Source organism: Ochotona curzoniae, unplaced genomic scaffold (genome assembly GCF_017591425.1).
Source record: "Ochotona curzoniae isolate NIBS_2020 unplaced genomic scaffold, NIBS_Ocur_1.0 contig_1, whole genome shotgun sequence".
Taxonomy (NCBI): Eukaryota; Metazoa; Chordata; class Mammalia; order Lagomorpha; family Ochotonidae; genus Ochotona; species Ochotona curzoniae.
The window spans coordinates 1,072,524-1,096,492 of NW_024464918.1; the positions used below are offsets into that span (position 1 = coordinate 1,072,524).

A 23,969-nucleotide genomic window follows, 5' to 3' on the forward strand; every position below is an offset into this window, starting at 1 on the left:
AGGGGCCATGGTGTCGGCACGTGGTCACCCAGAAGAACACACAAACTGACAGGCACTCCTACATGGAAAGCAATTTTAGGGCCTGTTTGCATTCATTACACTATACAACAGATGAGTCTGCAAAGCTAAATGTAAGAGCTTTAAGACTACAGGCCTTCATGAAAACTAGGTATGTTCGATCAGAAAGAAGTGTTTTTTGTTTTTTTTGTTTGTTTGTTTTTGTTTTTTTTTAAAGATTCCCCCTTAAACATCAAATTCTACCCTTCAACATTTAAGGAAAATACAATCACTGAAACAAAAAGTGTTAAAAAATAAAGACTAAAACATCATCATGCTGCAAATCTAAAAGCAAAACCAAACATCCTGTTGCAAACGTAACAGTAAAAATTGAACTCACTGGAACCAGTGGAGCATCTTCTATAGGACACTTCGACTCATTTAGCAAAGACAAAGGCTCGCTTTTCCCACAGCTCTCCTGGCTGAGCAGCGTGTCTGCATAGTTGGGCTGAGGGAAGATGAGGTGGCTCCTCCGCGAGTCCGCGGTCAGGGACACCTCATGAGAATAGGTCTGCAGGAAAGCACGCACCCCGTCCACGCCCACCAAGTGCGACGCGGCCACGCCCGACAGCCCGCCTCCTCCTGACGCCTGCAGCAATCGCGACTTGTGCCAGCGCCTCAGCCTGAGTGCCAGCAGCACAATCACAAAGGCCAGGAAGACACACGACACTGTGGCCACTGCCACCACCAGGTACAGAGTCAGGTCTGCCTCATCAGCTTCCACTGAAGGCTTGAGGCTGCCCAGGTCAGCCAGCACTGCGGGGATGCTGTCAGCCACGGCCACTGTGAGCGTGACAGTGGCCGAGAGAGGCGGCTGCCCGTGGTCCTGGACGGCCACCACCAGGCTCTGCTTCAGTGCATCTCTGTCCAGCAGGGCCCGTGCTGTGCGCACCTCGCCCGTGTGCAGCCCCACAGAGAACAGCCCTGGCTCGCTGGCCTTGAGCAGCCGGTAGGACAGCCAGGCATTCTGGCCAGAGTCCCTGTCCACTGCCACCACCTTGGTCACCAGATAGCCAGGTTCTGCAGAGCGTGGTGCCAGCTCCACGCCTGTGGATCCATCAGTGGGGAGGGTGGGGTAGAGGATTTCAGGGGCATTATCATTCTGGTCCAGCACAAAGAGGGTGAGGGAGGCATTGCTGCTGAGAGGTGGGTCCCCACTGTCACTGGCTGTCACCCAGAGCTGCAGGTCTCGGAACTGTTCATAGTCAAAAGATCTCAATGCGTACAGGATGCCGTTGTCGGAGTTGATGGAGATGTAGGAAGACAAGGGCGCCCCCTGGATGGTGTCTTCAGTGATTGAGTAAATTACTTGGGCATTCTCTTTGCTGTCTGGATCCAAAGCTGTCACAGAGAAGATGGAGGCGCCCCTGGGGTTGTTTTCTGGGATATAGGTAAAGTAGGAGGTGCGAGAGAAGCTGGGCGGGTTATCATTAATATCTGCCACTTGCAGAGTAAAATGAGTTTCTGTTGATAGAGGTGGACTTCCCCCGTCTCTGGCTGTCACTGTTATGTTGTAGGAGGATGTCTGTTCCCTGTCCAGGGCGGTGTGTGTCACCAATCTGTAGTAACTATCGATGGACTTCTCTAATTTAAATGGTAGATTTTCTTGGATTGAACAGGTCACCAGTCCGTTCTGCCCAGAGTCTAAATCATGCACATTCAAAAGGGCTATGACAGTTCCAGGAGGAGAGTCCTCGGCCACTGGGCTGAACAGAGATGTGACGGTCACCTCTGGACTGTTGTCATTTACATCTTCCAATGTAATTAGCACCTTTGCAGTGGCGAGATAGGCTCCTCCATCTTCTGCTTGTATTTCTAGTTCATAGAAGCCTGCTTCTTCATAATCTAGATTTTCTGATATTTTTATTTCCCCAGTATGTCTATTTAGTTGGAATTTCAACAGCTGAGTGTCAGATAATCTTCGGAATGAGTATGTCACTTCCCCATTGGCTCCTTCGTCCTTGTCGGTGGCAGTCACGGTGAGCAGCTGAGTGCCCACAGGCAAATTCTCGGGGACACTCACTCGGTACTCAGGCACAGTGAAGACAGGTGCGTTGTCGTTGGTATCGAAGACTGTCACACTGATGAGGACAGTGCCAGATCGGACGGGGTCACCCCCGTCGGAGGCGGTGAGGACCAGGTGGTGAATGGCCTCTTCCTCTCGATCTAGAGCTCGCTCCAGTACCAGCTCTGGGTACTTGGCACCATTGGCACGACTCTGAACTGCCAGGGAAAAGTGCTGATTGGAGCTGAGCTGGTAGCTCTGCAGGGAGTTCACTCCCACATCGGGATCAACAGCTTCCAGGAGAGGAAAGCGCATCCCAGGAGCGACATTCTCATTAATTTTTACTTCCAAGGTCTCCGCTTGGAATTTCGGGGCATTATCATTGATATCAATAACCTCTATTTCAATTCCAAAAAGTTTCACTCTATCCTCATCCAGGATGTTAATATTCAGCAGGCACCGCGCGCTCTGAGCGCAGAGCTCCTCGCGGTCTACCCTGCCCGCCGTGACCAAGCTGCCGCTGCGCGCGTTCAGAGCGAACAGCTGCGCCCTACCTCGGGAGACGATGCGGACTCCGCGCTCCGCCAGCATCCGCGGCTCCAGCCCCAGGTCCTTGGAGATATTCCCCACGAAGGAGCCCTTCTCCAGCTCCTCAGGAACGGAGTAGCGGATCTGTCGAGCTCCGCAGTCCCACGGCATCCAGAAGAAAAGGAAGAGAAGGACCAGCGCGCTGTGTTCAGAGAGATTCCTTTCAGTGGCCATTGTTGTTTGGTGGCAGAATCCTCACCAAATCTTCTTTTAATGCGTTCAATATTTCAAACGCTTCCTTTTCCTTTCGGTGGCTGCCCGTGCCCCTTAAACCCCAGGATCAGTTCTGCTGCAGCCCTGAGCCGATCTGTACGAACCCGGAGCTTTGTGTCGTCAGAGTCCTGAGAAGCGGGTTTGAGAGCCGACAGCATTTCTCTCCTAGTAGGCCAACAGCGGCGCCCAGAGTCCTAAGAAGTTACTGCACCCACCACAGAGTTCTTGCAACGCAACGCAAATGCTGCCTTCTCTTCCTTCAGATTGTTTTAATTTATATTGATTATTTGGTTTCCTCGCTCATATACTTATTTAATCGCTATTTTTAGGTTTCTTAGTGGGGTGGGATATAATGGAATGAAAATAGTATAAAATATTCAAGTGATAATATTTGTTTAAATTTATATTTGCAGCATATTTTCCTAAAAAAAAAATGCACGCACTTGGGAAGGTAAACAATGCTTATTTTTATATCCTATGAGCTTTTAGCTAGTCAGTAAGTTTTACACCTTTATCTGAAATTGTGATTTAAATGGTAAGTTTAGTGTACATTTCTATAGAAACTATATTACATATATCCCTTATTAAATCACTGTGAAGTAACTTTTATATACTTAATATTCTTAGCTTGATATTATGCAAGAGATTTAATAATCTTTATTTCCAAAAATAGATTTGCTGATCCTAAATTAAACCTTTATTTTTGAAAAAAAATATAGTTTTTCTTATAGTTTTATCAGGAGTTATTTTGACCTATTTAAATGAATTGGGCAAGTAATCACAAGCTACCACATGTCACAGACACAAACTAAAATGCATTATAAAAAATAAAAATGGCATTGTAGTGGAAATAAATATGTATAAGAAATTTAATTGCTAAAATGGACATGTAATATCACAGGTTTCAAGAATTCTTATGTCAGTGGTTGATCCTATCAGGGCATTGATTCATGGAAATGCTTTCATCCCTTCGGCAGTTTGTAGGCACCTACAGCAGCTCACACATCTTCCCCTGCTATGCCTTCCAACCCAACGGCCGCCCATTGCTCAAATGGGAGGGCTTCGGAGAGCTCGGAGAGAACAGGTATTGAGGAGTGCTCACAGCACCATGCTCCCAAGAATGGAATATTTCAGAGATTCTACTTTTCCCCTTCAGAGATCTTAAGTCAAAGGCAGAGACAGAGGCTGAGAGCAAAGCCAACGCAATTCGTTGGCTTTCTTGAAAATTTCTTTTTCTTATCAGTAGCGCAAGAGAGACCGAGAAAGAGTATGCCTTGAACTCCAAAAATTATAGGGACCAGAAATACAGAAGGAAGACATTAGGACCAAAAAGTAGAGAAGATAAATCTTCTGAGGGTGGTTGGTATGAAGTTTTGGGGACCACAGAAGTCTTTCAAATCTGAACACAGGTTGGAATCTTCTCCTGAGAGAAAACGCACACCTACATGCTCTCCACACAATTTTAGAGTTGGAAGATGTACTGCTTGTTTCCTTCTGAGATCAATAGTTTGGAAAAAATGAGGCAAGACACATAGACACCTAAGAGAGTATTTGCAATTACAACTTCTAAGAAAAGGACTCCTGCTATGATATCTAATGCACATTTGCATATTTTAACTGTAAAAACATAAGCAACATTTGTAAAGTTTATATGAAAGCTTATTAACGTTGAGTATATAGGTTATTTATATTTGGTTGGGAGACAACACTATCACTTGTGTTTGACAATCAGAGTTTAAGATTATTTGCAATTGAGATACCTTCTTACCAAATTATAGAGCAACTTACTAACCAAATTCAGCTTGGATGCCAGCTTTGTGCTAATGTAAACCCTCACAGCACTGTAGTCTCAGGTTGCTGGCTTCCTACCGCCCACGTGGGAGACCTGAATTAAATTCCAGATTCTGACTCCTACCCTGCTCGACCTCAGAACGGAGCATTTGGGGAGAGAAGCAGCAGAAGGGAAAGTTCTGAGAACCAGCAGAGGGGACACAGCACTCCTTTTCCCTTTGATTTTTTCTCCCTTCTTTTTAAAAATATACATTTAAAAGAAGAAAATATCATTACTGATATAAAAATAGCTACGCTTGAGATATTATAAATAAAACAATATTAAACACACACACACACACACACACACAGAGGTAACTCACCGGTGTTAGAGTCTCTGGTTCAGGCGTGAATCCATCCCCATCATGAACTGGAATTAAGGCTCCAGGAGAATCACTAAAAACTACATCTTGAGTGGAATGCAAAGCCGCACTATATTTTAGGAAATTAAACTCTGCCGTACCTGTGTGTGTATGACACATATTGTAGGAATAAGGTAAAGTCCCCTCGATAAAGTTTGGGGCAATTCCATTCCCAGGCTTTGAGCATATAACGGACCCAAAGCAGCCTCCCATTGCGGAGCTGGAGGAGCGGCGCAGGCGCAGCGCGATGGCCAGGATCACCGTGAGCAGGAAGAGCACGGAGATGGCGGCCAAGGCCAGCACCAGGTAAAACTGCAGCTCGGCCTGAGGGTCCGAGGGCGCCGCGTGCTCACTCAGGTCCGGCGGCACCTCCTGCAGGCTGTCCGCGAAGACCAGGTGCAGCGTGGCGGTGGCAGACAGCGGCGGCTGGCCGCCATCGCGCACAGCCACCAGCAGGCGCTGGCGGGCCGCGTCCCTGTCGCCCAGGGCGCGCGCTGTGCGCACCTCGCCCGTGCGCAGCCCCAGGCTGAAGAGCCCGGGCTCGCTGGCCTGCAGCACGTGGTACGAGAGCCAGGCGTTGTGGCCAGAGTCGGCGTCCACCGCCACCACCTTGGTGACCAGGTAGCCGGGCTCGGCGGCGCGCGGCACCGTGTCGAAGAGCGCCGAGCCGTCGGGCGCCAGCGCCGGGTACAGCACGCGCGGCGCGTTGTCGTTGCGGTCGCCCACCAGCACGCGCACGCTCACGTTGGCGCTGAGTGCGGGCGAGCCCTGGTCGCGGGCCTGCAGCGTGAGGTGGAAGGCGCGCAGCTGCTCGTGGTCCAGGGCGCGCTGCGCGAACAGCACGCCGCTGTGTGCGCTCACTGACACGTAGGACGCCAGCGTTTGTGCCTCCAGGTCGCTGGCCACGATGGAGTAGGTGACCTGACCATTGGAGCCCAGATCGGGGTCGGAGGCGCTGACCTGCGCGATGGAGGCTCCTGGGGGATTGTTCTCTGCCACGTGGACCACGTAGGAGGGCTGCTGGAAGACAGGCGCGTTGTCGTTGACGTCGCCAATGCGCAGGGTGAAGACTGAACTGGAGGAGAGTGGTGGCTTGCCTCTGTCAGTGGCTGTGATGGTGATGTTGTACTCCGGGGTCTGCTCGCGGTCTAGAGGCCCATCTGTCACCAACTTGTAGAAGTTACTGGAAGAAGAATGAATCTTGAAAGGAAGATCTCTTTCTATAGTACACGTAACTTCCCCGTTTCTTCCAAAATCCCGATCGCGAGTTTTGAAGAGGGCTATGACCATGCCTGGAGGGGAATCCTCCAGAACCCGGTCGGACAGCGAAGTGATGATGATTTCCGGACTGTTGTCGTTTTCGTCCAGGATTTCTACGATGACTTTACACTGCGTGGAGAGACCTCCTCCGTCTCGTGCTTCCACTTCCATGGTGTATCTTTCTACCTGTTCAAAATCCAATGACTGGTTGTTTATAATCACGCCTGTCTTGTCATCCAGAGAGAATGTGTTCCGCGTGCTCTGGGCAGTGCTGCGTAAGTAGTACGTTATTTCCGCATTGATCCCCTCGTCCTGGTCACTGGCCATCACCTGCAACACGGAGGATCCTGGGGGAAGACTTTCACTGAGGCTCACTCGGTATTCGTCCTGGCTGAACACGGGATGGTTATCATTGGTGTCCCTAACCAAGATGTCTATACGAGCGGTGGCGCTTCGGGGCGGGTCCCCTCCATCCCAGGCGGTCAGTGTCAAGCGATGATGTCTGTGCTCTTCTCGGTCTAGGGTTTTCTCCAGGGATAACTCTGGGTATTTGCCTCCTTCAGAATTGACTCTCACCATTAGAGAGAAATAAGGGCTAGGGCTTATTTGATAATCCTTAATGGAGTTTGTGTTTATATCGGGATCAGTGGCAGCATCAAGGGGTATTCGTGCGCCAGCGGCTACAGATTCCAGAATTTCTAAATGTATTTCTTTTTGATCGAACTGAGGGGCATGGTCGTTAATGTCCTCAATCACCACAACGACATGAAAAACATTCAGAGGGTTTTCCACCACAGCTTCCAGCTGCAGTTCACACAGCTTTCGCTCTTTGCAGATCTGCTCGCGGTCTATTCGGTCCTTCACAAGCAAGTCCCCGCTCTGCGCGTCTACCTGGAAGTGCAGGCTCTCGGCGCTAACGCGCAGCTTCCGAGCAGACACATCCCGCACACTGAGCGCCAGGTCCTTGGCCAGGTTCCCCACCACCGAGCCCCTGGCCAGCTCCTCGGGGATAGAGTAGCGGATCGGCTCGCCGAGCGCGGGGCAGAACAAAGGCAGCAGGAAGGGGAGGAGTACCTGTGGCCGGCCGGCTCGGCGCCTCTGCGCGCAGCTCCCTCCCATCGCTCGCGCTAGTGCTGGCTTGCTCCGCGTCTTCCTGGCTGGAGACCGTGCATTCGGCCCCGGAGCGGCAGAGCCCTTGTCTCGGGGCTGGGGATCCTTCTGTGCCGAGCAGGGTGTGAGCATCCGGGAGCTCTGGTAGTGCGAGAGGGTTCCCTTCTGTTTGCTTTGGTGGCAGTGAGGAACTCCGGGGTTGGAGGCTGAGGACGCCGGGCGTCCGTGCTCTCTCTGCACTGGCCGACAGCGGCGCCCAGAGGCTCCATGTGGAACTGCATTTTCGTCTTTTCCTTTTGAGTGGTTTTTATCTCTAAAATGTATGTATTGCTTTTTGAAAAATGTAGGTAAAAATTAGCTTCAACTTTTAGCCTCAGCATGGCATCCCAGTGGATATGTTGCGTTCATTGTTTTAAACAAATTTGTTGTGGATGATTTTATACGTGTACAGCAGTAATGATATGTGTTACATTGTGAACCTTCACACACCCATCACCCAGTTGTGATTATGATGAAGGACCAATCTTTGCTCAACATATACTGTCTCCTCCCCAAAACCAAGATGTGATGTTTCAGTGAATTCTTCTCTGAGTTGAAGTAGTAAGATCAAACACCGCTAAGCCTGTCCTATAATTTGTGACTGAAGTACATTAAATGCTGTCTGGAACAGGAGGACTTGGCTTTTCCACACTCCATGGCGTCACCCATCCAGTGCTTTTGTGCCCTGGTTTTGCACACAAGTGGTCTTTTTTTATAGACGCATTTACTTACCAACAGGTATATCATTGTCTATGTTGAGTTCCCAAATTAAAACATATATTGATATTTATGATACCAGGTACAAACGTTATTCCCCAGGACAGTAATTTTTAAGTTATTTTTTCCTACTGCAGATTTAGAAATAAGGCCCTGTAGAGAATTTTTCTTTTTTTTCCCCCAGCAGCTTAAGTAGGAAAGACTGAAATAATTTAAATATCTTTATGTAATAATAGATTGTCAGAGTTGTTGGCTTCTATTGTTATATAAATGAAAAAAAGAAAATTCAGAAAAGTAATTATAAAGACAAAATCAATCCCTATTTTCTCAGAAATGATTATAATCATCAACTTACATATGGTTTGAACGGAACTTTGAGTCAACCTCAAGGCCTATTGTCCGATCATTGCCTGAAGTGTCATTTGTTACTAGGAAGTTGACATTTGTTTATGTGTGAAGACTTGTTTATTTGAAAGGCAGAGAGAGAGAGAGAGAGAGAAAGAGCGAAGTGAGTGAGTATGAGGGAGAAGGAGAGAGATCTTCATTTACTGGGTTTCTTCTCAAGTGATTACACTACCCAGCTCTGGGCCAGGGCAAACCAGGAGCCAAGAACTCTATGCTGACCTCTCACATGAGTGACAGGTGTGCAGGGATTTGGGCCATCAACTGTTATTTTTCCAGGCACATAACAAGAGATCTGGATCAAAAGTGGAGCAACTGATATTCGAATCATAAGGAATGCTGGCATTGCAAGGGCAGCTTGACCTGTTGTGCCACAAGGTAGGTTCCAAATTAATGTTTAAAATCATGTGAAATAATACATTCTTTTACACCTAAAATCCAGTAAAAAAAAAATCCTTAGAATTTCCCTATCAATTCCTAGGGCCTATTTCTCTAAATCATACAGAATTCATCTCTAGATTCAAATAGTAGTCTACACAGCTAAATAATTTTTTTCTCTGGTTTGAGCACGCATATTCTGCAGGAAAGTATAAAATTACACTACTCCCCACAATGTGATATCACAACACTAGAAAATGAAAAGAAAAAAATGGGATAGGAGAATAAAACATGCTGGCACGGTCACCATTAGGAGAATAAAATAGTTTTGTTTCCAGGGCTGGAAATAGATAACTGAAATTAGAATACCTTACTCAGCAAAGATCTTTAAAAGGAAATATTCTACAACCTGCGAAGTATTACCTCAAACGAGTCATTTCGTGACATAGAAGAGTATGCGCAGCAAGTCAGGGATTTCTCGAAGACACTTATTTTCCCTGGAATTTGTCCTTATACAAGTAGAATCGGCTATAGAGATTACAGAGGAGTAAGAATGCCCCAATTCAGGCACTGCAGATGACAAGGATCCATAAATTTCCAATCTAGAAATCCAGCCAGAAATTAGTAGTGACCCATTGCTACTATCCACGCAAGCGCAACCAAAGAACCACCCAACTACAGGGTCATATGAGCCATCCTGGGAAGAATGATCTCCGTTCAGTAGATAATTATTATCAAAAAGTGAAAATAAACAGAAAACCAATATATCACTCCTTTTAAGATGTCAGATAAAGAATTAGGCCAAGAACTCAATAGTTAAAAAACAGATTCATACCAACATACTCAAACCTGAACACACAGACCTAAAGGGGAAAACCAATCATAGGAAAACATAAGAAAAAAATAAACTGAACTCACAGGAACCAGAGGGGTGTTTTGCATGGGAACCCTGGAATCAAGTGGATCACATGAAGGCTTGCTTTTCCCACAGCTTGCCTGGCTGAGGAGTGTGTCCATGTAGTTTGGCTTTGGAAAGATGAGGTGGCTCTTGCCAGAGTCAGCTGTGAGGGAAAATTCCTGGGAATAGGTCTGCAGGAAAGTCTGCACCCCGTCCACGCCTACAAGCTGTGAGGCTGGCATGCCCAATGAACTGGCACCAGTGGCCAGCAACAGACAGGAGGTATACCTGCGTCTCAGCCTGACCGCCAACAGCACAATCTTTGTGGCCCGTTTCTATGCATGCGTGCACACACACACACACACACACACACACACACACACACACACATAACACACACCCCTTAAAGAACAATCTGTGGCAAGTGAATAATGCTAAATGTAAATTAGGGAGTCTTTAAAAGGTTGTCTAAGCCTTTCGATGTAAATGAAATAATAGCTAATGATGATGAGAGTTTCACAGAATCACCAATATATTAGACAAGAGATACTCGTGGTAAGCCTTTTCAGAGATCACCACAGTCTAATCTTCAAAACCCTGAGATCAGCGCAAACACAATGGAACTGCAAGAGGAAGAACTGAACTCACCTGAGCACAAGCAGCTTCATCTTTACATTCCTGAAAATCTACAGATGTCAACAAGGAGGCATTTTTCCCACAGCTCTCCTGGCTGATGAGTGTGTCTGCATAGTTGGGCTGAGGGAAGATGAGGTGACTCTTTCTGGAGTCTGTGGTCAGGGACACCTCATGTGAGTAGGTCTGCAGGAAAGCCTGTACCCCGTCAATGCCCACCAAGTGTGAGGCTGGCATGCCTGACAACCTATCACCTGCAGAATGCAGGAGGCGGGAGTGGTGCCAGCGCCTCAGCCTGAGTGCCAGCAGCACAATCACAAAGGCCAGGAAGACACACGACACTGTGGCCACTGCCACCACCAGGTACAGAGTCAGGTCTGCCTCATCAGCTTCCACTGAAGGCTTGAGGTGGCCCAGGTCAGCCAGCACTGCGGGGATGCTGTCAGCCACGGCCACTGTGAGCGTGACAGTGGCCGAGAGAGGCGGCTGCCCGTGGTCCTGGACGGCCACCACCAGGCTCTGCTTGAGTGCATCTCTGTCCAGCAGGGCCCGTGCTGTGCGCACCTCGCCCGTGTGCAGCCCCACAGAGAACAGCCCTGGCTCGCTGGCCTTGAGCAGCCGGTAGGACAGCCAGGCATTCTGGCCAGAGTCCCTGTCTACTGCCACCACCTTGGTCACCAGATAGCCAGGTTCTGCAGAGCGTGGTGCCAGCTCCACGCCTGTGGATCCATCAGTGGGGAGGGTGGGGTAGAGGATCTCAGGGGCATTGTCATTCTGGTCCAGCACGAAGATGGTGAGGGAGGCATTGCTGCTGAGAGGTGGGTCCCCACTGTCACTGGCTGTCACCCAGAGCTGCAGGTCTCGGAACTGCTCATAATCAAAGGATTGCAAGGCATACAGGACACCTGTGTCTGAGTTGATGGAGACAAAGGAAGAGAGAGGAGCACCCTGGATAGTGTCTTCAGCCAAGGAGTAAGTAACTCTAGCGTTCTCATCATTATCAGGGTCAAGGGCACTCAGCATGAAGATGGAGGTACCTTTGGGGTTGTTCTCTGGGAGGTAGACTGAGTAGGACGCTCGAGAGAAAGCAGGTGGATTGTCATTGATGTCAGCTACTTTCAGAGCGATGTGGATCTCTGTGGACAGGGCTGGGTTTCCTCTGTCTGTGGCCCTCACTGTGATGTTATACTCAGAGGCCTTTTCTCGGTCAAGAGTTTGGGCTGTTGTCAATCGATAATAATCGTCAACGGAGTTCTCCAATTTGAAAGGCAGACTGTTTGAGATGGAACAAACAACTTGGCCATTCTTCCCCGAGTCTCGGTCATGGGCGTTGAAAAGAACCACCACTGTTCCCTGGGGAGCATCTTCCCTCACTGGGCTAAACAGAGACGCAATGGTCACTTCCGGCCTGTTGTCATTTACATCTTCCACAGAGATCAGCACTTTGGCACGCCCTTTTAGTCCCCCACCATCTTCAGCCTGTATTTCCATTTCATAGAAGGAACATTCTTCATAATCAAGGCTTTTTGCAATTGATATTTCTCCAGTAGTTTCATTAAGCACGAAAAACGGGGATTGTTCCTCATTAATTTTCCAGAATTTATACACCACCTTCCCGTTGGCTCCCTCGTCCGGGTCGCTGGCTCTCACGGCAAGTAGCTGAGTGCCCTGGGGCACGTTCTCAGGCACTTTGACCCGGTAGGTCGGCTGAGCAAACACCGGGGCGTTGTCGTTTGTATCCAGCACGGTCACGCGGATGTGCGCGGTGCTGGAGCGCCGCGGCTCGCCGCCGTCCAGGGCGGTGAGGATCAGGTGGTGGACGGCCTCCTGCTCGCGGTCCAAGGCGCGCTCCAGCACCAGCTCGGGCCGGACAGCCCCATCGTCTCCAGTTTGCACATCCAGGGAGAAGTGCAGATTGGAACTGAGCTGATAACTTTGCAGGGAGTTCATGCCCACATCCGGGTCCACAGCCTCAGGCAGTGGATAACGCGCGCCAGGAGCAGCGATTTCATTAATTTTTACTTCCAGATTCTCAACTTGGAATTTCGGTTTATTATCATTGACATCAGTTATTTCTATTTCCACTCCGTAAAGCTTCACTTTGTCTTCAACCAAAACTTTCAGGCTCAGCACACACCGCGCGCTCTGGGCACAGAGCTCCTCGCGGTCTACCCTGCCCGCCGTGACCAAGCTGCCGCTGCGCGCGTTCAGAGCGAACAGCTGCGCCCTACCTCGGGACATTATTCGGACTCCGCGCTCCGCCAGCTCCCGCGGCTCCAGCCCCAGGTCCTTGGAGATATTCCCCACGAAGGAGCCCTTCTCCAACTCCTCAGGCATTGAGTAGCGGATCTGAGTCGCTCTGGCCTCTCCCAGTGTCCCCAGGAGCGCGCACAGCAGGACCAGTCTTCTGCCTTGCAGGCGCAAGTGTGGAGCTGCCATTGTTGCTTTGTTAGGGATTTTTCTCAGAAGGCTGCGCATGCTTGCTGCCTCATTAGGCTCTTGCTTACCTCTTGCAGAGGGCCGGGACCTGTTTCCTCCTCAGGAGAAACCGGGTGCTCCACGTTCAGAGGTTGGAGTTCTTTGCAGCTTGAAAGGCAGTTCTTGAGCTCTGTGGGGTTTGCGTACTGGCAGAGCTGACCATCGGAGGCTTCGCTTGCTGGGTTTTTCTTGGGGAACAGCGGCGCTCAGAGTCCTTTGGTGTTACTACATCGTGAATGCATGCAGCGTTTGCTCCTAGATGTCTGATAAATACTGTCCTAATTTTGATTTTAGTTTTTTTTGAGTATTTTCTTGTGTTCATATTTCCAAAGCAAGGGGTCATTTTGGGCGTCTGAGTTTTAAGTGAAGTGAGACAATTTCTGCACTTTGAAATTAATTTCCTGTTATTGTTAGATTATTTTTGCTCTGGACAGAATTGCCTCTTTCTCTGCATATGTACATTTTTATTCCAAAATGTGTTATATATTTTCTAAAATTTTTCGGAAATATGTATGATGTGCACACTTTGGAAATATATTTTTAGTTTTAATTCCAGACCTATGTATATAACATATATATAACCATATAACATCATTGTATAAAGATGTAGACACATTGTTCAAATTGGTACTGCCTAATGAGATTAATTTACTTGATGGCTTATGTGGGGAAATGATTGAAAATCTTTTGGTGATAAAAATATAATGTAATCATACAAACTAGTTCTCTTCTTGAAATTGTTAAATTTAACAGGACTAGATTTTTAAAATATACATTGCTGTCACTGCTTCATTGTTCTCATACTTCAAAAATGACACTTCCTGTATGAACACACGATCCATGCACAGTTTGGAAGATGCAAATGTACAGGGAAAAGCAACATCAATGTTAACTCCACATCAAGACAGCATGCAATATTGACTTGATCTTTCGTTTCTTGTTGTAAAGAGTGTTTAAGCTTAGGTCAAATTTGAAAGAAGATCAACTATAGAACAAAGTAGCAGCTCTGACAGGTAAGTTCTACAAAGGGAGTGTCACTGTAAGAAGTCTCTATAATTAGCGTCAATGCACTGTAATCACTTGCAAAGGTGAACCAGCAAAAGGCCTCTCTTAGGTAATGGTGGCAGTGTATCCCGTGAGACAAGAACTTCAAGAACTGCGCCTTAGAAGTGAGCCCATCAACCCATGCAGAAACATCTAGTGCCTTACAGATAGGGCTACAAAAGATAGGACAATGTCTTTTCCCAGTCCTCAAAGATTGCATTCGAAGGAAAACAGCCAAAGAGCTAAAGAAAATAGCATTTCATTTTCCTTAGCAAGTTTCTTCTCTGGTCAAGATCAGAAAGAAAAGGTATGTTCGAAAATTGAAGGAACTTGAAGATTGATTGTAATGAATTCACTGCACATCTCGTTCCCACTTCCATCCCTCTAATGCATCCATACGGTACACAAGGTAGTTTTCCATGTAATTGCAAAGGAGTGAACAATTCATGAATAAATTAAGTAAGAGGAAAGCAACACACTCAAAAGGAATACGGGGAGTAAAAACAAGAAGGAAAACTATATTTGCAAAATCAATAAATATTAATTAGATGTTTTTGAGCTTAAGAGTGAATTAAATGATTTCCTGAACTGAATTGAATGTTTATCTGCATATGAGAACTTCGTATAAAGGATGAAAAAATTTGTAAATGAGTTGTTTTGAAAAATTAAGGCAAAACAGTCCAAATGTTTGTCATAAAGCTAAACACACATTCTCACAAGGATACAGCCATAAAACTACCTCCACTTAAGTCACACAATCACACACAATTTACCAATCTCCTGGACAAACAAATTTCCACCCTCTTCAAGTATAACTGCAATGACGCAAACTCACTAGACACAACAGGGTCATCTATTCAATACAGATTCAGAAAATAAGATGGAAGATGGAAAGGAAGTATAATCATAAGTGAAACTCACCGGTGTTAGAATCTCGGGTTGGGAGGTCGGCTCGCTGGGATTGCTAAGAGGAAACAAGGACCCGGATGGGTCACCACAGAGGATGTCTTGTCCTGTACTCAACTGCTCACTAGCGCTTAGAAAATTAAACTCCGTCTTTCCCGTGTGGGCAACGCACAGGTTGTAGGAATAGGGCAAGGTGCCCTCGCTGTAGTGGGGAGGCATTCCGGGGCCAGATTTTGAACAGACAGCACCAGGCTGGAAGCAGCTTCTCATTGCGGAGCTGGAGGAGCGGCGCAGGCGCAGCGCGATGGCCAGGATCACCGTGAGCAGGAAGAGCACGGAGATGGCGGCCAAGGCCAGCACCAGGTAAAACTGCAGCTCGCCCTGAGGGTCCGAGGGCGCCGCGTGCTCACTCAGGTCCGGCGGCACCTCCTGCAGGCTGTCCGCGAAGACCAGGTGCAGCGTGGCGGTGGCAGACAGCGGCGGCTGGCCGCCATCGCGCACAGCCACCAGCAGGCGCTGGCGGGCCGCGTCCCTGTCGCCCAGGGCGCGCGCTGTGCGCACCTCGCCCGTGCGCAGCCCCAGGCTGAAGAGCCCGGGCTCGCTGGCCTGCAGCACGTGGTACGAGAGCCAGGCGTTGTGGCCAGAGTCGGCGTCCACCGCCACCACCTTGGTGACCAGGTAGCCGGGCTCGGCGGCGCGCGGCACCGTGTCGAAGAGCGCCGAGCCGTCGGGCGCCAGCGCCGGGTACAGCACGCGCGGCGCGTTGTCGTTGCGGTCGCCCACCAGCACGCGCACGCTCACGTTGGCGCTGAGTGCGGGCGAGCCCTGGTCGCGGGCCTGCAGCGTGAGGTGGAAGGCGCGCAGCTGCTCGTGGTCCAGGGCGCGCTGCGCGAACAGCACGCCGCTGTGTGCGCTCACTGACACGTAGGACGCCAGCGTTTGTGCCTCCAGGTCGCTGGCCACGATGGAGTAGGTGACCTGACCATTGGAGCCCAGATCCGGGTCGGAGGCGCTGACCTGCGCGATGGAGGCTCCTGGGGGATTGTTCTCTGCCACGTGGACCACGTAGGAGGGCTGCTGGAAGACAGGTGCGTTGTCGTTGACATCCCCAATGTGCACTGTGACGCCTGAGCTTGAGGAGAGTGGTGGCTTGCCTCTGTCAGTGGCCGTGATGGTGACATTGTACTCTGCAGTCCGTTCCCGGTCAAGCACTCCGTCTGTCACCAATTTGTATGAATTTTTGGACGAAGAGATTATCTTAAAAGGGACATCACCTTCTAATCCACAATTAACCTCCCCATTTTCCCCAGAATCCTTGTCAGATACTTTGATCAAAGCTATTAGTGCTCCAGGCACGGAGTCTTCCAGAATCATGTCCAGGACTGAATGGAACCTGACTTCTGGGCTGTTGTCATTTTCATCCTGAATTTTAATTTCAACTGTACATTGTGCAACCAATCCCCCACCATCTCTGCCTTCCACTACTAAGGAATACTCCTTGGTTTCTTCATAATCCAGCGACTGCCGAGTAGTCATTTCCCCACTCTTGGGATTCAGATCAAAGACTTGGCTAGTTCTCTGGAAGGAATATGTGATTTCTGCGTTGACGCCCTCGTCCTGGTCGCTGGCTGACACTTGCAGTACCAGGGTGCCCCGGGGCGAGTTTTCCCGAAGGCTGACCCTGTACACCTCCTGGGTGAACACAGGGGGGTTGTCGTTGGCGTCAGTGACCCTGATCCGCAGCTCAGTGCTTCCGCTTAGGGCCGGGTCTCCGCCGTCCCAGGCCGTCAGGACTAGCCGGTGCTCACTTTGTTCTTCCCGATCCAGGGATTTCTCCAGGACCAGTTCCGGGTACTTACTACCGTCTTCTTTCTCCTTATTTATCAAGGAGAAACTAGCACTAGGAGACAGCTGATAATTCTGTAGAGCGTTTAAGCCAATATCGGAGTCTTCTGCAGCTTCCAATATGAATCGTGCCCCTGGATGCGCAGACTCAATGATATGCAGCTCAAAGGAACTTTGGGTGAATTTGGGCGCGTGGTCATTAATGTCCTCAACTTCCACGTTCACGTCGTATAAGTTTAGCGGGTTTTCAGCCACAGCTTCCAGCTCCAGAGAGCAGGCAGGCTTCCTCCCGCAGAGCTGCTCCCTGTCCAGCCTGCCGCTCACCACCAGCTCCCCGCTCTCGGCGCGCACGCTCAGGTAAGGCTTCTCGGAACTCAGGCGCAGTTTGCGAGCAGCTACTCTGCGGACGCTGATGCCCAGGTCCCTGGCGAGGTGCCCCACCACCGTTCCCGCAGGCATCTCCTCGCGGATCCTGTAGCGGAGCTGCTCCGAGAGCGCCCGGCAGAACAAAGGCAGCAGCAGCAGCAGCAGCATGGCCAAAAGCAGCTGCCGCGGGTGTGCGCGACCCCTCGCCCCAGCGCCGCTCCCTTTTCCCATCCCTCCGCTCCCCTTGAGTTGCTCACCAGCCTGCGGACACCCGGCCACAGATCCCCTCAGTAGTGCAGCGATTCTCAGCTCCGAACGGGCTAGGCTTGCAAGTGCGGGTCAGAGATTATTCTTGTTCGGTTCAGGAAGCCTGGCAAAGGCACCGGCCCGGGGCTCTGCAGTGGGGCTGTCCTGGAAAGCCTGGAGCGGCTGCGCGAGCAGAGGGCGCGGGCTCCGCTCTCCACTTTGGCCAACAGCGGCGCCCAGAGTCCACACAGGGGAACTGCAGCCTCTGCTGATTGAGTTTAACCAGAGCAGTAACTAACTGTGGGTCTAATTAATGAATACTGTTTTGATGATCATGTATTTAATAACATATCATGCAGCGCTAACTCACGCATATCTTTTATTGTCTCCAATCTTTTACCAGTTATAAACTGCTTTTTAACGGCACAGCTACTGAACCTGGTTCATTCTTCACCATCTACAAGCATGTTGAATTCTAACGTTCAGTCACCTTTTGCCCTTGCACTGAATCAATGAGTAAGAGCAGATATTCTTCATTCACTCCACTGTCTATGAATTCACAAGTTCATCCTCTGTGTTCGCTGTAATATAGTGCAACAATTCTTGCTCCTCTTTTTTTGAGTTTCCTGATTCTGCCTCTGTTTCTGCAGGCATCGTGGCTGATTCCCATCACGCCCTCTGGAGAACACCAATACCTTGGACAATTGTTCTTTAAGTTGCACCAGTGTGTACCAACCCCCAGACATCTCTTCCTCACAATATCTACTCTCTCTTTATAAAAATCGTTCTTTACTCATCTGAGATCTTGAGGAAACACTCATCTCAGACAGGAAATATTCTCTCTGTCATTGAGCCACGAGGTGATATACCCTTCCAAGTCTTCCTCTTTCATGTCTCAAAGGTACATGGCTTATACCCTTCCAGTCATTGTACATAAATTCTTTCTTAAACACCACAGTATGAATCACATCTAACGTAGAAAGCCACAAAAGGGTGTTCCCAATTTCCCCAGCTCCATAGCTACATTATTCTTGGTATACTTTGAAATTAGAAAATGAGTTCATGGCATGCCTATTTACGTAGGAATATGGAAATTAGTGATATTTGACCTAACTTTCTAATTTATTTTTAAATATAGAAGGAAACTAGAGAACAGTTTTAGGAGTAGTGATTTGCTCACACTTTTAAAAGTTGTGGATTGTGGATAATATCACTGCCCCTTCCGACAATTCTTTACCTAATATGACAGAAAAGATAACTGTCACTTCTCTATATGCAACATAGAATGGAACTCTATGCAATTCTAGTGAGGTATGCACTTCAGTAATAGTAATTGACTTATCAAGGCTTCCACTTTCTATAACAAAAGAGGATATGGAGACAGGAGCTGTGGCCCACTGCATAAAGTTTTGTTTGGGAAATTTCCATCCTGAATGTAAGTGCCCTTGGAGTTGGGGTTTCTCTGCTTCTGATCCAGCTTCCTGCTAATGCAAGGAGAAGGCACATAAGATGGCTCAAGTTCTAGGGTACCTGACACACACATGAGACCTAGTGAAATTTTAGAGATACTGGCTTCAACCTGGCCCAGCATTGTTGGTTGCAGGCATTTGGAAGAGTACACCACCAGCTCATGGAAAATCTCTTTTTCTCTCTCCCTCCATCTCTCTAAAATGACTTGATTTATAATATTTTATGATATATTTTATAATGGACATTTAAAATTACATTTAAAAATCTTGCTGTAGATATTTGTTCTTTTTAATAAATACTTGTGGAACCGGCACAATGGTTCAGTGGCTAAATCCTGCTATGTACGCACTGGGATCCCGGGGATCCCAAATGTTGCCAGTTTATTTCTAGGCTACACCACTTCCATCCAATCCTTTTGAGGACTGGGAAAGCAACAGAAGATGGTTCAAAACCTTGACCCACTACAACTGCATGGGAGACTCAGAGAACGTTTCTTACTCCTGGCTTCAGATCAGCTCAGTTCCAGCCACTGTGGCCATTTGGGAAATAAATCAACCAAAACAAGATTTTTCTCTCTGTCTCTCATTCTTTGTGTTAATCTGACCTGACAATAAAAATAAATATATCATTAAAATATTTTAATTTCTTTTGAAAAACAGAGACAGAATAACTTCTACTCATTCAAAACATGTACATTTTTACAAAATGGATTTCAACAGTTTAAAATTACATTTTACTTATTATCTAATTGCTGATTTTCATTTTTGTTTTATGTGAAAAAATGGCCATTCTAGTCTCTAGATTGCATATGTCCACCTCTATGGCCCAAGTAACCACTGTGACAAACCTTTCACATTTGAAGACCAATTTTACCTCCCACCAAAACCACTGGACTACATTTTGAAATATTCTACAAAGTAATACAGTTTAGTTCAGAACCAGTGACAAGACAGATCTCAAAAAAGAGATCAAAAGCAGAGAAAATACCAAGAGTTTAGTTAAAGCCTCAAACTCTAAACACATTTATAAGATTGTGCTATGTGTTCAATAAAATAAAAGATTGTGGTTATAGAAACTTTTCTGCGCACACACATATAAATAATAATGTGTGACAGGGAATAATGATAAAAGTAAAACACAGAGTTTCACAGTATCATCACTAAAATAGACTGGAGACATTGCATGGTAAGCCTTTTCAGAGATCACCACAGTCTAATCTTCAAAACCCTGAGATCAGCGCAAACACAATGGAACTGCAAGAGGAAGAACTGAACTCACCTGAGCACAAGCAGCTTCATCTTTACATTCCTGAAAATCTACAGATGTCAACAAGGAGGCATTTTTCCCACAGCTCTCCTGGCTGATGAGTGTGTCTGCATAGTTGGGCTGAGGGAAGATGAGGTGACTCTTTCTGGAGTCTGTGGTCAGGGACACCTCATGTGAGTAGGTCTGCAGGAAAGCCTGTACCCCATCAATGCCCACCAAGTGTGAGGCTGGCATGCCTGACAACCTATCACCTGCAGAATGCAGGAGGCGGGAGTGGTGCCAGCGCCTCAGCCTGAGTGCCAGCAGCACAATCACAAAGGCCAGGAAGACACACGACACTGTAGCTACTGCCACCACCAGGTACAGAGTCAGGTCTGCCTCATCAGCTTCCACTGAAGGCTTGAGGTGGCCCAGATCAGCAAGTACAGCAGGGATGCTGTCAGCCACGGCCACTGTGAGTGTAACAGTGGCCGAGAGAGGCGGCTGCCCGTGGTCCTGGACGGCTACCACCAGGCTCTGCTTGAGTGCATCTCTGTCCAGCAGGGCCCGTGCTGTGCGCACCTCGCCCGTGTGCAGCCCCACAGAGAACAGCCCTGGCTCGCTGGCCTTGAGCAGCCGGTAGGACAGCCAGGCATTCTGGCCAGAGTCCCTGTCTACTGCCACCACCTTGGTCACCAGATAGCCAGGTTCTGCAGAGCGTGGTGCCAGCTCCACGCCTGTGGATCCATCGGTGGGGAGGGTGGGGTAGAGGATCTCAGGGGCATTGTCATTCTGGTCCAGCACGAAGATGGTGAGGGAGGCATTGCTGCTGAGAGGTGGGTCCCCACTGTCACTGGCTGTCACCCAGAGCTGCAGGTCTCGGAACTGCTCATAATCAAAGGATTGCAAGGCATACAGCACACCTGTGTCTGAGTTGATGGAGACAAAGGAAGAGAGAGGAGCACCCTGGATGGTGTCTTCAGCCAAGGAATAAGTAACTCTAGCGTTCTCATCATTATCAGGGTCAAGGGCACTCAGCATGAAGATGGAGGTGCCTCTGGGGTTGTTCTCTGGGAGGTAGACTGAGTAGGACGCTCGAGAGAAAGCAGGTGGATTGTCATTGATGTCAGCTACTTTCAGAGCGATGTGGATCTCTGTGGACAGGGCTGGGTTTCCTCTGTCTGTGGCCCTCACTGTGATGTTATACTCAGAGGCCTTTTCTCGGTCAAGAGTTTGGGCTGTTGTCAATCGATAATAATCGTCAACGGAGTTCTCCAATTTGAAAGGCAGACTGTTTGAGATGGAACAAACAACTTGGCCATTCTTCCCCGAGTCTCGGTCATGGGCGTTGAAAAGAACCACCACTGTTCCCTGGGGAGCATCTTCCCTCACTGGACTAAACAGAGACGCAATGGTCACTTCCGGTCTGTTGTCATTTACATCTTCCACAGAGATCAGCACTTTGGCACGCCCTTTTAGTCCCCCACCATCTTCAGCCTGTATTTCCATTTCATAGAAGGAACATTCTTCATAATCAAGGCTTTTTGCAATTGATATTTCTCCAGTAGTTTCATTAAGCACGAAAAAAGGGGATTGTTCCTCATTAATTTTCCAGAATTTATACACCACCTTCCCGTTGGCTCCCTCGTCTGGGTCGCTGGCTCTCACGGCAAGCAGCTGAGTGCCCTGGGGCACGTTCTCAGGCACTTTGACCCGGTAGGTCGGCTGAGCAAACACCGGGGCGTTGTCGTTTGTATCCAGCACGGTCACGCGGATGTGCGCGGTGCTGGAGCGCCGCGGCTCGCCGCCGTCCAGGGCGGTGAGGATCAGGTGGTGGACGGCCTCCTGCTCGCGGTCCAGGGCGCGCTCCAGCACCAGCTCGGGCCGGACAGCCCCATCGTCTCCAGTTTGCACATCCAGGGAGAAGTGCAGATTGGAACTGAGCTGATAACTTTGAAGGGAGTTCATGCCCACATCCGGGTCCACAGCCTCAGGCAGTGGATAACGCGCGCCAGGAGCAGCGATTTCATTAATTTTTACTTCCAGATTCTCAACTTGGAATTTCGGTTTATTATCATTGACATCAGTTATTTCTATTTCCACTCCGTAAAGCTTCACTTTGTCTTCAACCAAAACTTTCAGGCTCAGCACACACCGCGCGCTCTGGGCACAGAGCTCCTCGCGGTCTACCCTGCCCGCCGTGACCAAGCTGCCGCTGCGCGCGTTCAGAGCGAACAGCTGCGCCCTACCTCGGGACATTATGCGGACTCCGCGCTCCGCCAGCTCCCGCGGCTCCAGCCCCAGGTCCTTGGAGATATTCCCCACGAAGGAGCCCTTCTCCAACTCCTCGGGCATTGAGTAGCGGATCTGAGTCGCTCTGGCCTCTCCCAGTGTCCCCAGGAGCGCGCACAGCAGGACCAGTCTTCTGCCTTGCAGGCGCAAGTGTGGAGCTGCCATTGTTGCTTTGTTAGGGATTTTTATCAGAAGGCTGCGCATGCTTGCTGCCTCATTAGGCTCTTGCTTACCTCTTGCAGAGGGCCGGGACCTGTTTCCTCCTCAGGAGAAACCGGGTGCTCCACGTTCAGAGGTTGGATTTCTCTGCAGCTTGAAAGGCAGTTCTTGAGCTCTGTGGGGTTTGCGTACTGGCAGAGCTGACCATCGGAGGCTTCGCTTGCTGGGTTTTTCTTGGGGAACAGCGGCGCTCAGAGTCCTTTGGTGTTACTACATCGTGAATGCATGCAGCGTTTGCGCCTAGATGTCTGATAAATACTGTTCTAATTTTGCTTTTAGTTTTTTTTGAGTATTTTCTTGTGTTCATATTTCCAAAGCAAGGGGTCACTTTGGGCGTCTGAGTTTTAAGTGAAGTGAGACAATTTCTGCACTTTGAAATTAATTTCCTGTTATTGTTAGATTATTTCATTTTTGAAAGTATTTCTGCTGCCTTCTGGCATCTATATGCATATTATTTTGCTCCTAAATTACCCCTCATTTTTTTCTATTCATATTATTTTTTCAAAAATATATGATATGCAGTCTTTGGAGATATATATATATATATATATAAACATTTTAAAATTCCACACCTTTGTGTAAAACTATACCACATATTTTGATAAATATACAGATGCACTGTTCACTTTGGTATTATCTTATGAGATAATATATTTGAGGGCAATTGTTATATTAGGTTTTGAATTTTTTCCTCTTTCCAAGATAATTTAATCAGGAAATAGTTATTTTCTTACCCATTTGTGAATCTTAACTGGAGCAGATTTTTAAAATGTACACTCTGTCATTGTTTTCATTGTTCTGCTATTTCAAAATATTATACTGCTTTTGTGAACGCATAATCCTTGCACAATTTGGAAAGCAAGTGAGCAGGAAAAAGCAAGTTCATTGGTAACTCCACATCAGGAAAGCATGCAATATTGACTTGATCTTTAGCTTCTTGTTGTAAAGGGTGTTTAAGCTTGGGTCAAAATTTGAAAGAACATCAACTATAGAACAAAGCAGCGGTTCTGAACGGTAAGATCTACACAGGGAGTGTCACTGGAATAAGCTTGTATTATGAGAATCAATGTACCACAATCACTTGCTGAGGTGAACCAGTCCTACAAGTGAGCACACCATAATCACAGGGATGATGCAAAAACATCTAGTGCCTTACACACAGGGCTACAAATAAGAGGACAATGCCTTTCCCCTTTCTTCTTTGAAGATTCCACGACAAGTCCCAGACAACAGCAATTTCGTTTTTGTTAGCAAATTTATCCTCTGGCACTGATCAAAAAATTTATGCAAAACGAATGAAGCAACTAAATTGCTGACTTAGTTATTACGAATTCAGTGAACATCTCCTTCCCAACTCCTACGCCTC

General features: G+C 48.1%; 5 protein-coding genes across 5 annotated transcripts; all 5 read right to left on the minus strand.

The window, feature by feature from the left end:
• Positions 1-243: 243 nt before the first annotated feature.
• LOC121151983 (protocadherin gamma-A10-like) lies at positions 244-3,163 on the minus strand. The gene is made up of 2 exons (XM_040973861.1): positions 375-3,163; positions 244-262 (listed from the first exon to the last, which is right to left on the minus strand). Exons 1-2 carry the CDS (start codon positions 2,822-2,824, stop codon positions 244-246), a joined length of 2,469 nt encoding a protein of 822 aa, XP_040829795.1. The 5' UTR covers positions 2,825-3,163.
• Positions 2,931-7,434, minus strand: LOC121151990 (protocadherin gamma-B6-like). Its single transcript, XM_040973875.1, has 2 exons — positions 5,002-7,434; positions 2,931-2,957 (listed from the first exon to the last, which is right to left on the minus strand). The coding sequence occupies exons 1-2, from the start codon at positions 7,432-7,434 to the stop codon at positions 2,931-2,933; spliced, it is 2,460 nt and encodes an 819-aa protein (XP_040829809.1).
• A 3,028-nt stretch (positions 7,435-10,462) lies between these two features.
• Positions 10,463-12,931, minus strand: LOC121151997 (protocadherin gamma-A9-like). The gene has a single exon (XM_040973886.1). It carries the CDS (start codon positions 12,929-12,931, stop codon positions 10,463-10,465), a length of 2,469 nt encoding a protein of 822 aa, XP_040829820.1.
• A 1,889-nt stretch (positions 12,932-14,820) lies between these two features.
• LOC121152002 (protocadherin gamma-B5-like) lies at positions 14,821-17,362 on the minus strand. Its single transcript, XM_040973901.1, has one exon. The coding sequence runs from the start codon at positions 17,360-17,362 to the stop codon at positions 14,864-14,866; it is 2,499 nt and encodes an 832-aa protein (XP_040829835.1). The 3' UTR covers positions 14,821-14,863.
• Positions 17,363-20,009: 2,647 nt separating this feature from the next.
• LOC121152928 (protocadherin gamma-A9-like) lies at positions 20,010-22,549 on the minus strand. Its single transcript, XM_040975216.1, has one exon. It carries the CDS (start codon positions 22,547-22,549, stop codon positions 20,081-20,083), a length of 2,469 nt encoding a protein of 822 aa, XP_040831150.1. The 3' UTR covers positions 20,010-20,080.
• Between the last annotated feature and the right edge of the window lie 1,420 nt (positions 22,550-23,969).

Excerpts from the sequence above, each read along its gene's own strand:
- LOC121151990 (XM_040973875.1), bottom strand. The coding sequence starts at position 7,434 with ATGGGAGGGAGCTGCGCGCAGAGGCGCCGAGCCGGCCGGCCACAGGTA. Across the intron at positions 2,958-5,001 it reads CACCGGTGAGTTACCTCTGT|ATCGGCTCAGGGCTGCAGCA; the intron begins GTGTGTGTGTGT and ends GGGTTCGTACAG.
- LOC121152002 (XM_040973901.1), bottom strand. The coding sequence starts at position 17,362 with ATGGGAAAAGGGAGCGGCGCTGGGGCGAGGGGTCGCGCACACCCGCGG.
- LOC121152928 (XM_040975216.1), bottom strand. The coding sequence starts at position 22,549 with ATGGCAGCTCCACACTTGCGCCTGCAAGGCAGAAGACTGGTCCTGCTG.
- LOC121151997 (XM_040973886.1), bottom strand. The coding sequence starts at position 12,931 with ATGGCAGCTCCACACTTGCGCCTGCAAGGCAGAAGACTGGTCCTGCTG.
- LOC121151983 (XM_040973861.1), bottom strand. The coding sequence starts at position 2,824 with ATGGCCACTGAAAGGAATCTCTCTGAACACAGCGCGCTGGTCCTTCTC.